Source organism: Rhinoderma darwinii, chromosome 7, assembly GCF_050947455.1.
Source record: "Rhinoderma darwinii isolate aRhiDar2 chromosome 7, aRhiDar2.hap1, whole genome shotgun sequence".
In the NCBI taxonomy this organism is placed as follows: domain Eukaryota; kingdom Metazoa; phylum Chordata; class Amphibia; order Anura; family Rhinodermatidae; genus Rhinoderma; species Rhinoderma darwinii.
This window is the reverse complement of record NC_134693.1, coordinates 99,486,999-99,499,268: the sequence shown is the minus strand read 5'-3', so window position 1 is coordinate 99,499,268 and position 12,270 is coordinate 99,486,999. Positions and strand designations below refer to the sequence as shown.

Sequence of the window (12,270 nt, the reverse complement as noted above, 5' to 3'; positions counted from 1 at the left end):
CCATTCTTCAACATCTGATTAACTGGCACCACCTGCTATTGTGGCTTTTGGACTTATTCTGTGGTCACATCTTTCTAATTCATATGCTCCTTCATTTCCTATTTTAGGAAATCTTGCACTTTGTCATAAAATGCAATACATTAAAAACTATGTATACCTTTGAAATTGTTTTTTTTTAATATATTAAAAATGTATATCAGTGTGATTTATGCAACTTTCAAAATAGTTTTTATCAAAAATTATTTGTACTTTGAGATACAGCTGCTTTGTATACTGTATACAGAGCAGAAGTATCTAATGCTGAAACCTTTATCTGTCGGGACTAACTGGTTCAGTGACAGCGGGTCCTGCATGTCTCTGACACGCAGGATCTAGCTGCTATCGATCACATCTAAGTTAATAACGTAGATGTGATCGATGACAGGTGGATCCTGCTGATGGGTTCAGTGTAAAACGAGTGATACAGCTGTTCTGTATAGAGAATATAGAACAGCTGTATCTCCAAAAGTAAAACGATATTTTAATAAAGACTAATTACAAAGTTACACTAAACACACCGACTAATCTATTTATTAAACATACAGGATCCGCTTTCAGAGAGCCCGTCAATGTTAGCGCATGGATTCAGATCTAAGTGCACGATACAGCTGCTCTGTTTACAGGATACAAAGCAGCTTTATCTAAAAAATTACAAATAATTTTTAATACAAAAGTTCTTCGAAAGTTGCACCAATCACACTGATACGCGCATGCACATATATATATATATATATATATATATATATATATATAAATACATATATATATATATATATATATATATATATATATATATATACACACACTACCGTTCAAAAGTTTGGGGTCACCCAGACAATTTTGTGTTTTCCATGAAAACTCACACTTATATTTATCAAATGAGTTGCAAAATGACTAGAAAATATAGTCAAGACATTGACAAGGTTAGAAATAATGATTTTTATTTCAAATAATAATTTTCTCCTTCAAACTTTGCTTTCGTCAAAGAATGCTCCATTTGCAGCAATTACAGCATTGCAGACCTTTGGCATTCTAGCTGAGGTAATCAGGAGAAATTTCACCCCATGCTTCCAGAAGCCCCTCCCACCAGTTGGATTGGCTTTATGGGCACTTCTTGCGTACCATACGGTCAAGCTGCTCCCACAACAGCTCTATGGGGTTGAGATCTGGTGACTGCGCTGGCCACTCCATTACAGATAGAATACCAGCTGCCTGCTTCTTCCCTAAATAGTTCTAGCAAAATTTGGAGGTGTGCTTTGGGTCATTGTCCTGTTGTAGGATAAAATTGGCTCCAATCAAGCGCTGTCCAAAGGGTATGGCATGGCGTTGCAAAATGAAGTGATAGCCTTATTCAAAATCCCTTTTACCTTGTACAAATCTCCCACTTTACCAGCACCAAAGCAACCCCAGACCATCAGATTACCTCCACCATGCTTGACAGATGGCGTCAGGCACTCTTGCAGCATCTTTTCAGTTGCTCTGCGTCTCACAAATGTTCTTCTGTGTGATCCAAACACCTCAAACTTCGATTCGTCTGTCCATAACACTTTTTTCCAGTGTTCCTCTGTCCAATGTATGTGTGCTTTTGCCCATATTAATCTTTTCCTTTTATTAGCCAGTCTCAGATATGGCTTTTTCTTTGCCACTCTGCCCTGAAGGCCAGCATCCCGGAGTCGTCTCTTCACTGTAGACGTTGACACTGGCATTTTGCGGGTACTATTTAATGAAGCTGCCAGTTGAGGACCTGTGAGGCGTCTATTTCTCAAACTAGAGACTCTAATGTACTTGTCTTGTTGCTCAGTTGTGCAGCGGGGCCTCCCACTTCTCTTTCTACTCTGGTTAGAGCCTGTGTGTGCTGTCCTCTGAAGGGAGTAGTACACACCAATGTAGGAAATCTTCAGTTTCTTGGCAATTTCTCGCATGGAATAGCCTTCATTTCTAAGAACAAGAATAGACTGTCGAGTTTCACATGAAAGCTCTCTTTTTCTAGCCATTTTGAGAGTTTAATCGAACCCACAAATGTAATGCTCCAGATTCTCAACTAGCTCAAAGGAAGATCAGTTTTATAGCTCCTCTAAATAGCAAAACTGTTTACAGCGGTGCTAACATAATTGCACAAGGGTTTTCAAGTGTTTTCTAATCATCCATTAGCCTTCTAACACAGTTAGCAAACACAATGTACCATTAGAACACTGGAGTGATGGTTGCTGGAAATGGGCCTCTATACACCTATGTAGATATTGCATTAAAAACCAGACGTGTGCAGCTGGAATAGTCATTTAGCACATTAACAATGTATAGAGTGTATTTCTGATTAATTTAATGTTATCTTCATTGAAAAAAACTGTGCTTTTCTTGCAAAAATAAGGAAATTTCTGAGTGACCCTAAACTTTTGAACGGTAGTATATATATATATATATATATATATATATATATATATACATATATATATACATATACATATATATATATATATATATATATATATAGTTTTAAAGGTGCATATAGCCTTTAGGGCAGTATTTAACATATTTGATAAGAAAAAATTTGCAGGAGACAATGTGGGAAGTCTGCTTATCTATATTGATGTACTTTTCACTAATGAAGTGAAGCCGTAGAGAATTTGCTTACTGATACCTATACCTGCAGCTGTATTTTCATATTTTCCTCCGATCTCATGTAATACTTTTTTGTCAGACACATACAATGTCTTCTGAAATATGCATACTCAGATTTTCTATTTTGACAGAAATATTTTTTTATGACATATAGCTACTGAGGTACATACTGTACTCTGTAATATATTGACTTCTATACCAACTAAGATATTTAATAGTTATAAGATTTGCAGTGTTTTTAAATGCTACCTGTTATTTAAATTACTTCCATGATTTCTTGCCCGGGTTTTACATCAGTTTAATATTGATGGCCTATCCATAGGATAGGCCATCATTATCAGATTGGTGGGGATCCGACTCCCCCATGATCAGCTGATTTGAGAGGCTGTGGTGCTTTGGCAAGTGCTGTGTCCCCTTAATTTTTTACAAATGTGATTCAGTTTATTTGGTAGTGGTTGTGCCTGGTATTGCAGCTCAGTCCTTTTTACTTGAATGGGACTGAACAGCTGTGAGCTGCAATACCAGGTACAGCCACTGCCAAATGTATGGAGCTATTTCTAGTAAACAATGAAGGGAAAAGATGCTCGCCATAGCCTCTACAATCAATCAGCTGATCGGTGGAGGTGCCGGGAGTTGGACCCCACTGATCTGATATTGATGGCCCATCCTAAAGATAGGTAATCAATATTAAAATCCCAGAAAATCCCTGGATCAGAAAACAATACAATCCTAATGGTGAGTTGGATGAGTTATATACCAAATTTTACTGAGAAAGGGAATATATATATATATATCGTTTTTTTAATATATATAATAATCCATGTGTACCTTAATAGTTTTGCCTTCATCGTGTTCTTCAAAGGCTGAGAGCAACAGCCCACGTGATAGCAAAGTGACCAACGTGTCTGCGTTTAGGTTTCTGTTGCCACCATATTGCTGAGATGTTCTCTATTAGAAACATTGCTTCTACAAGAGAATAGCTCCATGATACGCCATCCAATGAAACATGCCATTATTTTATTTTTATTTCAGATTCATATGGATCTGATCCAGAGATGAATAATGCTGCTGATAGACTCAACCCTAAAATTAAACTTTCTTTAAATGGTCACTGCACTTTGAGAGAACTATTTTTATTTTGATAGCCCATCTGGTGTATAGCATGTTTGGAATTAACATTCATTCAACAAATAACTATTCCACTTCTAAAACGCATCGAAATAATTTTGTAGACTCTATATTAAGTTTATGCAAAAGGTTCGAAGGTTACAAAGCATGTTTTTTTTGTTTTTTTTAAAAAGAAGCATAATGGAAAATAGAGGAAATAAGGAAAATCTTTGGTACATGAGTTAAACCATACAGTTTGGTAACTACATATACATAATGTATAAAGGTATGACTAATAGAGACTAATGATTGATGATCTTTTGGTAGTGAACCATAGACATTAAAAAATAAATTCAACAGATTGAAAAAGGATTTTACACAGCAATGAAAGTTAGCAGTTACAGTCTGTAGTGTATAGTCCATTGTGGTCGATCATATCCCGTAGCATAGAACCTCCACCTGCACATTGTTCCAACTATAAAAAGAGTGTTCGTTAGTGAGGTCATTAGGGATTGAGAAATGCAGCAATTTGAAGGTCTGCTCACACAATTATTATACATTGTCAATCTAAAAATAAAAACATTATATTGAACTTTTCATGGGCCGTTATGAAGCACCTTGAAGTAGTTGCTAGTTAGAGAGCTAAAATCTCAGGCAGAGTGGAGAACACCGATTTTGGTTCCTTTTTTTCATACCAGCCATTTTTCTTCAAACCCAAGATTCTTCTGGGAGAAACAAGTTAGACCATTCACATTATTAGGATAATTATATAATTTGTTTTCTTTGTTTACTATATGATTTACTGTTACTATAGCCCCTTTTGTCATGTTAGGAAAAAGTTACAACTAATTATGGTAAAATGTGCACTTTGAAAATACCATATTTATCTATATGTATGTTTTCTATGCATTGCAGGATGGTGGAGTACTCCTTGGATCTCCAGAATATAAATTTATCCGCTATTCGTACTGTGCGTGTCCTCAGACCTCTGAAGGCCATCAACAGAGTACCCAGTAAGTGTCCTTTTCTGTACTAGGTATGGTATCCTGTGCCTCTTTGGTGGCTACTTAAATACAGTTCTCAACATATTGTAGCATTTTACTTTGTTGGGGCATGCTGGGAATTGTAGCTTAACAACTGGAAAGTCATGTATTTCCTTAGTCTGTTCTTCCTAGATTTCTCTGACCGTTTCATTGTTTCTTGTTGTGGGTAAGAGGTTGGTGGAATATGGGGATGTGTTATCTGTGTGTGGGACCCCCTTTAGCTGTATGTCTGCATACTTACAAAGTATTCTTTAGCATAACATTGAAGCTTGTTTTAATAGATACCTTGTGTAATTCTTTGACAGTCATTTAAGCTTTGTGTATTAACTAGGCTGTTCAGACCTGGAGCTAAGGGAATCCACTACATGTTCCGCCCCCTCTATCTGTATTATTGTACTGTCTGTCTGTCCATACTGTACTTCTTCTCTCAGGGCCAATTCCGCCTTTAGCTCTCCATCTCATCGCCTGTCTTTCTCCGGCCAATCAGCGGCTTGCCTTTGTTACTAAGCCCCGCCCATTCCATGCGTCCTCGTCCAATTGTGTCACGTAAGTGCTTGATTCTTTTTTGTACCTTAATGTTTCTCTTGGCTGGTTGTTTTCACTGCTTCAAAACATTGTGCCTTCCATTTTCTTTCAGTTCTTTTTTTAATTTAAGAATTTTACAAAGCCTAAAGAATGTATAAAACAAAATTGAGACAATATAATTAGAAGTCATTAACAATTACAAACGAAACAATACATTTAAAATGCTATATAAATCAATGTTAGTGCACCATAGTCATATATCCACAAGAACAGTAAAGTCATTATAATGTTAAACCACAAATATCTGATGAGTTGTCATGTACAGAGACCACTAAATAGATTCATGTTAGATCATCAAAGCCAAATATTCTTATTGGTAGGGTTAAAGAACACATGGCAATCATTAGACAGGTCTTGAACAGGTCCAAATAGGTCTGTTACTTTTGTTATTGGTCATAAAAGTGGGCTAAGACCTATTTAGGGATTTAGTGCAATGAAGCTACTTTAGTAGATAGGTTGCTCTGTATTTTAGTGGCTACAAGTTCTGGTGTTTAAATGAGGAATTGAATAAGGGAATATATTTTATTTGCCTACTCAGTAGGTACATTTACATGTGGTTGTACATCAATAATATCCCTGAATTTGGCTAAAGTATTAGGGCAGAAGATATGTAAAGCCTATGTGCACCTTTAACTTCATTTTTTTTTTTTTAATACAACAATGTTTTAGGTGATTTTAAGTAGCAAAATTGTTTTTTTTTTTATTTTGTTTTTTCTTACTTTTTGAGATACAGCTTCTATGTATCCTCTACACATAGAAGCTGTATGCTGCCGTCAAAGCCAATTCTGTCAGGTCAGCTGCACTGATGGCTCCGGTGAAAGCTGTTCCTGTATGTCTCTGAAACTCAGAATCCAGCTAGCAACGATTACATCTAGGTTCATGAACTTAGATATCATTATTATTAGCTTGATCCTGCGTGTTAGAGACCATGTTCAGTCGAGTCGTCAGTCCAGTTGACCTGATGGAATTGGCTTTGATGGCAAAATACAGCTTTTATTTGTATCTCAAAAAGTAAATAAATTTTTCAATAAAAAACAATTTATATGTTGTTTAAAATCACCTAAAATATTTTTTTATATAAAAAATTAAGTCTTTGAAAATTAGACAATGATCAAAATTCTTTAGAAAGTTGCAGAAGTGAAGGAACAGTTTTTGGAGATTGGCTACAATTACCAACTGATCATTGTTGAAGGCGGCCGTGTTATGGGTAAAATTACCTACCTTCAGGTCTGTTAGGAATGACTCTTGCTGAAGAAGTTGTGTTAGTCTCCATTGTAACAATAATGAAGTGGAGCTAGTGGGCACCCTTTCCTTGTACGATTATGTGGAAAGGTTGAGAAGGGAACCATTGGCTTGTATTGTTATAGTAAGTGCCTTCCATTTTCATGACATTTACTTACTAAGAACTATTTTTTTATACAGTTTTACAGATTTAGCGTGTGGGATATTAAACTGCTTTGCAACTGTTGGTGTGGAAAAGTATTTCTGATAATGTTCAAGCAGCCAGCCGCTGGATTGTCAAATGTTTTCCATTTCTGATTTAGTCGGGTCAGGATAAAAAGTTAACTTTACTTGTAAAGTTACCAGATCACTTGCATTGCTATAGAGGCTTTTATATCCTGCACTGAATAGTTACAAGCATAATGCAGTCTATTACAGAGATACTCTCATCACGGTAAGGATGGAACTCCAGTCACTACAGAATGATCAGCACACAATGGAGCTCTAATGAGACCTGCACATGTCTCCAGGCACATTACATCTTATGTGACACGGACGGAAACTGTTAACCTGAGAGAATGATTGTTTAGGCCCTTGAGTGAATAAAAAATTAGAGACAAAGCCTTATCCCAAGAGATTAGAAACTCTTCAGCTGCCAGTAGAAAGGTTTTGGCACGGCATGAGCAGAATTTAATCTACAATTTTGTCTAGTTTTGTTTCTATTCCATTTAAATGAAGTCTACTGATCTTCTCTGAAACTGCTCGGCTTTACTTGTTTTTAAGATGCAATGCTAGGCTACCCAGAAACAAAAACATGATAGATCTTATTTGAAGGGGTTGTCCCAATATGACATCCCCTGTCCACATCCTCCACTCGAGACCCTCCTCTATGAGCCAGCAACAGCTCTCCCTCTGGTGAACTCAAGGGCTATTCATCTGACCGACCGCCATATAATACTATATTTCCAGTCCACTGGATGCTGCGAGGTAAAGGTCTGATTGTCCACTGCTTCCACTGGAAAAATCAGTATCTCGCGGCAGTAGCAGCTTCCATATTATAGGGGTTGTCTTTAGTGAGGACATCCCTATAAAATCAATGGGATCCGTTAGGATCTATTATGCTTCCATTATGTTATTGTAATGGTATGGGGTGGGGAGACGACAGGTGAGCCCTAATCTACCCGCAACTCAGTCCCTGCCTACTTGAACGGCCCGTCCTAAATGACGGCGTACAACTGGGCGACATTCCCTATGCTCAGCAAGTGCAAAGACAGACAACACAAGACAAGGGCACACAGAAGCAAAGGGGAGTAAGGGCAGTTGCCCATGGAAAACCGTGAGCAACAGGCAGTGGTGAACGAGCGAAATCAAACCTTGAGAGTACGTAGTAGCAAAACAGAGCAGGAGAATAGTCAGGCAATCCAGGGTCAAAAAGTAACAGCGGTCAATGGTAAATAGCAGGAATAGCAGAGCCAGGAAAACAAGAGAATCACAGGCAAGGAACATGATGCAAGTGAGGGTATAAATAGACCAAGGGCGGGAGCTAGAGCCGTCAGGCCAGGCTGTGATAGGTTCTCCCTCTCCTCAGCCTGCAAGCCTGAGTGGTAACAGATTGCGTCACTCTAGCAGACCTTCGAGCTGATGAAGGGTGATTAACCCCGGGTGTCGACACAGAACCTGTGTCAGGCTAACCCTTTACAGTACCCCCCTTTTATGAGGGGCCACTGAACCCTTCCTAGGTGGGCCTGGCTTGTTGGGGAACCGAAGTTGGAACTTCCTGAGCAATATACTGGCGTGAACATCCCGGGCGGGTACCCAAGTCCTCACCTCAGGCCCGTATCCTCTCCAATGGACCAGGTACTGGAGGGAGCCTTGGATCATCCTGCTGTCCACAATCTTGGCTACATCGAATTCTACCCCATCAGGAGTGAGAACAGGGACCAGAGGTTGCCTCTGTGTAGCCAAGGACGGGGAGCAGCATTTCAAGAGGGAGGCATGGAACACGTTGTGTATCTGAAAAGACGGGGGTAACTCCAGCCGGAAGGAGACAGAGTTAAGGACCTCAATGATCTTGTATGGCCCTATATACCGGGGAGCAAATTGTTTGGACGGATTTTAAGGCGCAAATTTTTAGAAGACAGCCACACCAGATCCCCGACCACAAATAGAGGGTTAGTTGAACATCTTTTATCTGCCTGAGTCTTTTGAATGCTCTGGGACGCCTCAAGGTTCTTCTGAATCTGGGCCCAGACTGTGCACAGTTCCCGATGAACGACATCTACCTCGAGATTGTTGGAACTACCAGTTGAAATGGAGGAGAACCGTGGATTAAACCCAAAATTGCAGAAGAAGGGGGAGACAAACAAGGTAGCTAACGTCTTGGCATTGGGTATTTTCTTGAGGGGTACAAAGTGGCACATCTTACTGAAGCGGTCTACTACAACCCACACCACCGACTTGCCTTGGGATGGAGGCAGATAGGTGATAAAATCCATGGAGATATGGGTCCAGGGTCTCTGAGGAATGAGCAAAGAACATAGTAAGTCCACAGGTCGGGAGCTAGGAGTCTTGGACCTAGCAAAAATTTCACAAGCGGCGACGTAGGCCTTAACGTCTTTAAGCAACCCAGGCCACCAATAGGTTCTGGAAATGAAGTGCTTGGTACCCAGGATGCCTGGATGGCCAGATAGTGTGGAGTCATGATTCTCCCTGAGCAACCTTAGCCGGAATTGCAGGGGAACAAACAGCTTGTTCTCAGGAAGATTCTCGGGAGCAGAACCTTGATCAGCCGCAATTTCGGAGGCTAAGTCTGAATCCACAGAGGATATGATTATACCTGGGGACAAAATACAAGCGGGATCTTCCTCAGGAGGAGGGCTGGCCAAGAAGCTATGCGACAGAGCATCAGCTTTGATATTTTTTGACCCAGCCCTATAGGTAACCACAAAGTTGACTCGTAAAAAACAATGCCCATCGAGCTTGTCTCGGGTTTAGCCTCCGGGCATATTCTAGGAACACCAGATTCTTGTGGTCAGTAAGAACCGTTACCTGGTGCCTAGCCCCCTCCAGGAAGTGGCACCACTCTTCAAATGCCCATTTAATGGCTAAGAGTTTGCGGTTGCCAACGTCATAGTTTCTCTCAGTGGAGGAGAACTTCCTCGAGAAGTAGGCACAGGGACGGAGATGGGTGAGAGACCTAGTACCCTGGAACAAGACAGCACACACTCCCACCTCGGAAGCGTCAACCTCCACGATGAATGGCTCCATTTGGTTAGGCTGAATCAGCACTGGGGCAGAGACAAAGCACCTCTTAAGGATCTCAAAAGCCTGAACCGCCTCCGGAGGCCAGAGGAGGAGATCAGCACCTTTACGAGTGAGGTCCGTAAGAGGCTTAGCGATGACCGAGAAGTTAGCAATAAATCTCCTGTAATGATTAGCAAACCCCAGGAAGCACTGTAAGGCCTTCAGGGAGGCAGGGCGGACCCATTCTGCCACATCCTGAACCTTGGCGGGGTCTATGCGGAATTCGTTAGGAGTGAGGATCTGACCCATAAATTGTATCTCCTGCACCCCAAACACACATTTTTCATTTTTTTGCAAAGAGTTTGTTTTTCCGAAGGGCCTGGAGCACCTTCCTGACATGCTCAATGTGGGAGGACCAGTCCTTGGAAAACACAAGTATATCATCAAGATGCACTACAAGAAATACCCCCAGATAGTCTCTTAAAATCTCATTTATGAAATTCTGAACGATAGTGGGAGCATAACACAACCCAAAGGGCATGACCTTCGGGTGTATTAAACACAGTCTTCCACTCATCCCCCTCTCTGATCCGGATAAGGTTATAAGCCCCCCGAAGATCGAACTTAGAGAACCTTTGGGCCCCCTGAACCTGATTGAAGAGATCAGGAATCAAAGGAAGGGGATATTGGTTCCTTACAGTGATTTTATTTAAACTTCGGTAATCGATGCACGGCCTAAGACTACCATCCTTCTTCCCCACGAAGAAGAAGCCAGCACCTACCGGAGAAGTAGAGGGGCGAATGTAACCCTTGGCCAGGCTTCCCTGGATATATTCTCTCATGGCTTCACGTTCAGGACAAGGAAGATTAAATATCCTACCTTTAGGGAACTTAGCTCCTGGTACCAAGTCGATAGCGCAATCGTACTCTCTTTGAGGAGGTAACTCTTAAGAGGCTTTTTTAGAAAAGACATCCGCGAAGTCCTGAATAAACTCAGGTAGAGTGATCACCTCCTCAGCGAGAGAAACCAAGTTAATAGAAAAACATGACGTCATACATTCATTACCCCATTTAGTAAGGTCACCAGTATTCCAGTTAAAAGTGGGATTATGCGTCTGTAACCAAGGGAGGCCTAAAATCAAATCGGACGATAACCCCTGCATCACTAACACAGAACACTGCTCCAAATGAATGGAGCCAACAATGAGTTCAAAAACAGGGGTATGCTGCATAAAATAACCTTTAGCAAGCGGAGTGGAGTCAATGCCCACTACTGGGACAGGTTTAGGCAAATCAATTATTGGTATAGCTAGAGACATAGCAAATTCCACAGACATAATATTAGCAGCAGACCCTGAATCCACGAAGGCACTGCCGGTGGTAGACCTTCCATCAAAATAGACCCAAAAGGGAAGCAAGATTTTATTAGGTTTCATGTTAACGGGAAATACCTGTGCGCCCAAGCGACCTCCCCGATGGTCATTTAGAAGCGGAAGGTCTTCCGGCTGATTATTCTTGCGCCTGGGACAGGAGTTCAATTGGTGCTTGTCATCCCCACAGTAGAAGCAGAGACCATTCTTCCTGCGGAAATCTCTACGTTGTTGGGGAGACACGGAGACGAGTTGCATCTGTTCATCCGAGTTCTCCGTGGAAGAACGAAGCCGCGGAACCTCTGGCGCCATCATAGGGGAGCCAGAGGTGAAGGCACCAGAACGTTCAAGTCATTGTTCCCTCAGACATCGGTCAAGACGTACCGCTAAAGCCATAGCCTGATCTGGAGAGTCAGAGGTGGGATAGCTAACTAACTGGTCTTTAAGGGTTTTCGACAGACCCAATCTAAACTGGCACCTTAAGGCAGGGTCATTCCACCGAGAAGCTACACACCACTTCCTAAAGTCAGAACAGTACTCCTCAACGGGTCTCTTAACCTGACGTAAGGTCACCAGCTTACTCTCGGCAAAGGCAGTCTTGTCAGTCTCGTCATAGATGAGCCCGAGAGCAGAAAAAAAAAGGTCAACAGAAGAAAGTTCAGGGGCGTCAGGAGCCAAGGAGAAGGCCCATTCCTGGGGGCCGTCCTGGAGCCGGGACCTAATTATACCCACTCGCTGACTCTCAGAACCTGAGGAGTGGGGTCTTAATCGGAAATAGAGTCTACAACTCTCCCGAAAAGAGAAAAAATTCCTCACGTCCCCTGAGAACCGGTCAGGCAACTTGAGGTGTGGTTCAAGAGGTGAGGTGAAGGGTACTACCTGGGTAGCATCACGCTGGTTGAACCTCTGAGCCAGGACTTGGACCTGTAGGGAGAGACCCTGCATTTGCTGAGCCAGGGCCTCAAGGGGATCCATAGTAGAGTCAGGGACCAGGGTACGAAAAGGTATGGGGCCTGTGATTATGTAATGGTACAGGGTGGCGA

General features: G+C 41.4%; 1 protein-coding gene across 2 annotated transcripts in view; it reads left to right on the top strand.

The window, feature by feature from the left end:
* Positions 1-12,270, top strand: part of CACNA1I (calcium voltage-gated channel subunit alpha1 I) — an 884,757-nt gene that overhangs the window by 469,244 nt on the left and 403,243 nt on the right. For both annotated transcript variants that reach the window (XM_075833728.1, XM_075833727.1), the window contains exon 5: positions 4,681-4,778. In XM_075833728.1, coding sequence (XP_075689843.1) covers positions 4,681-4,778 — 98 coding nt within the window. The remainder of the gene's footprint in view (positions 1-4,680; positions 4,779-12,270) is intronic.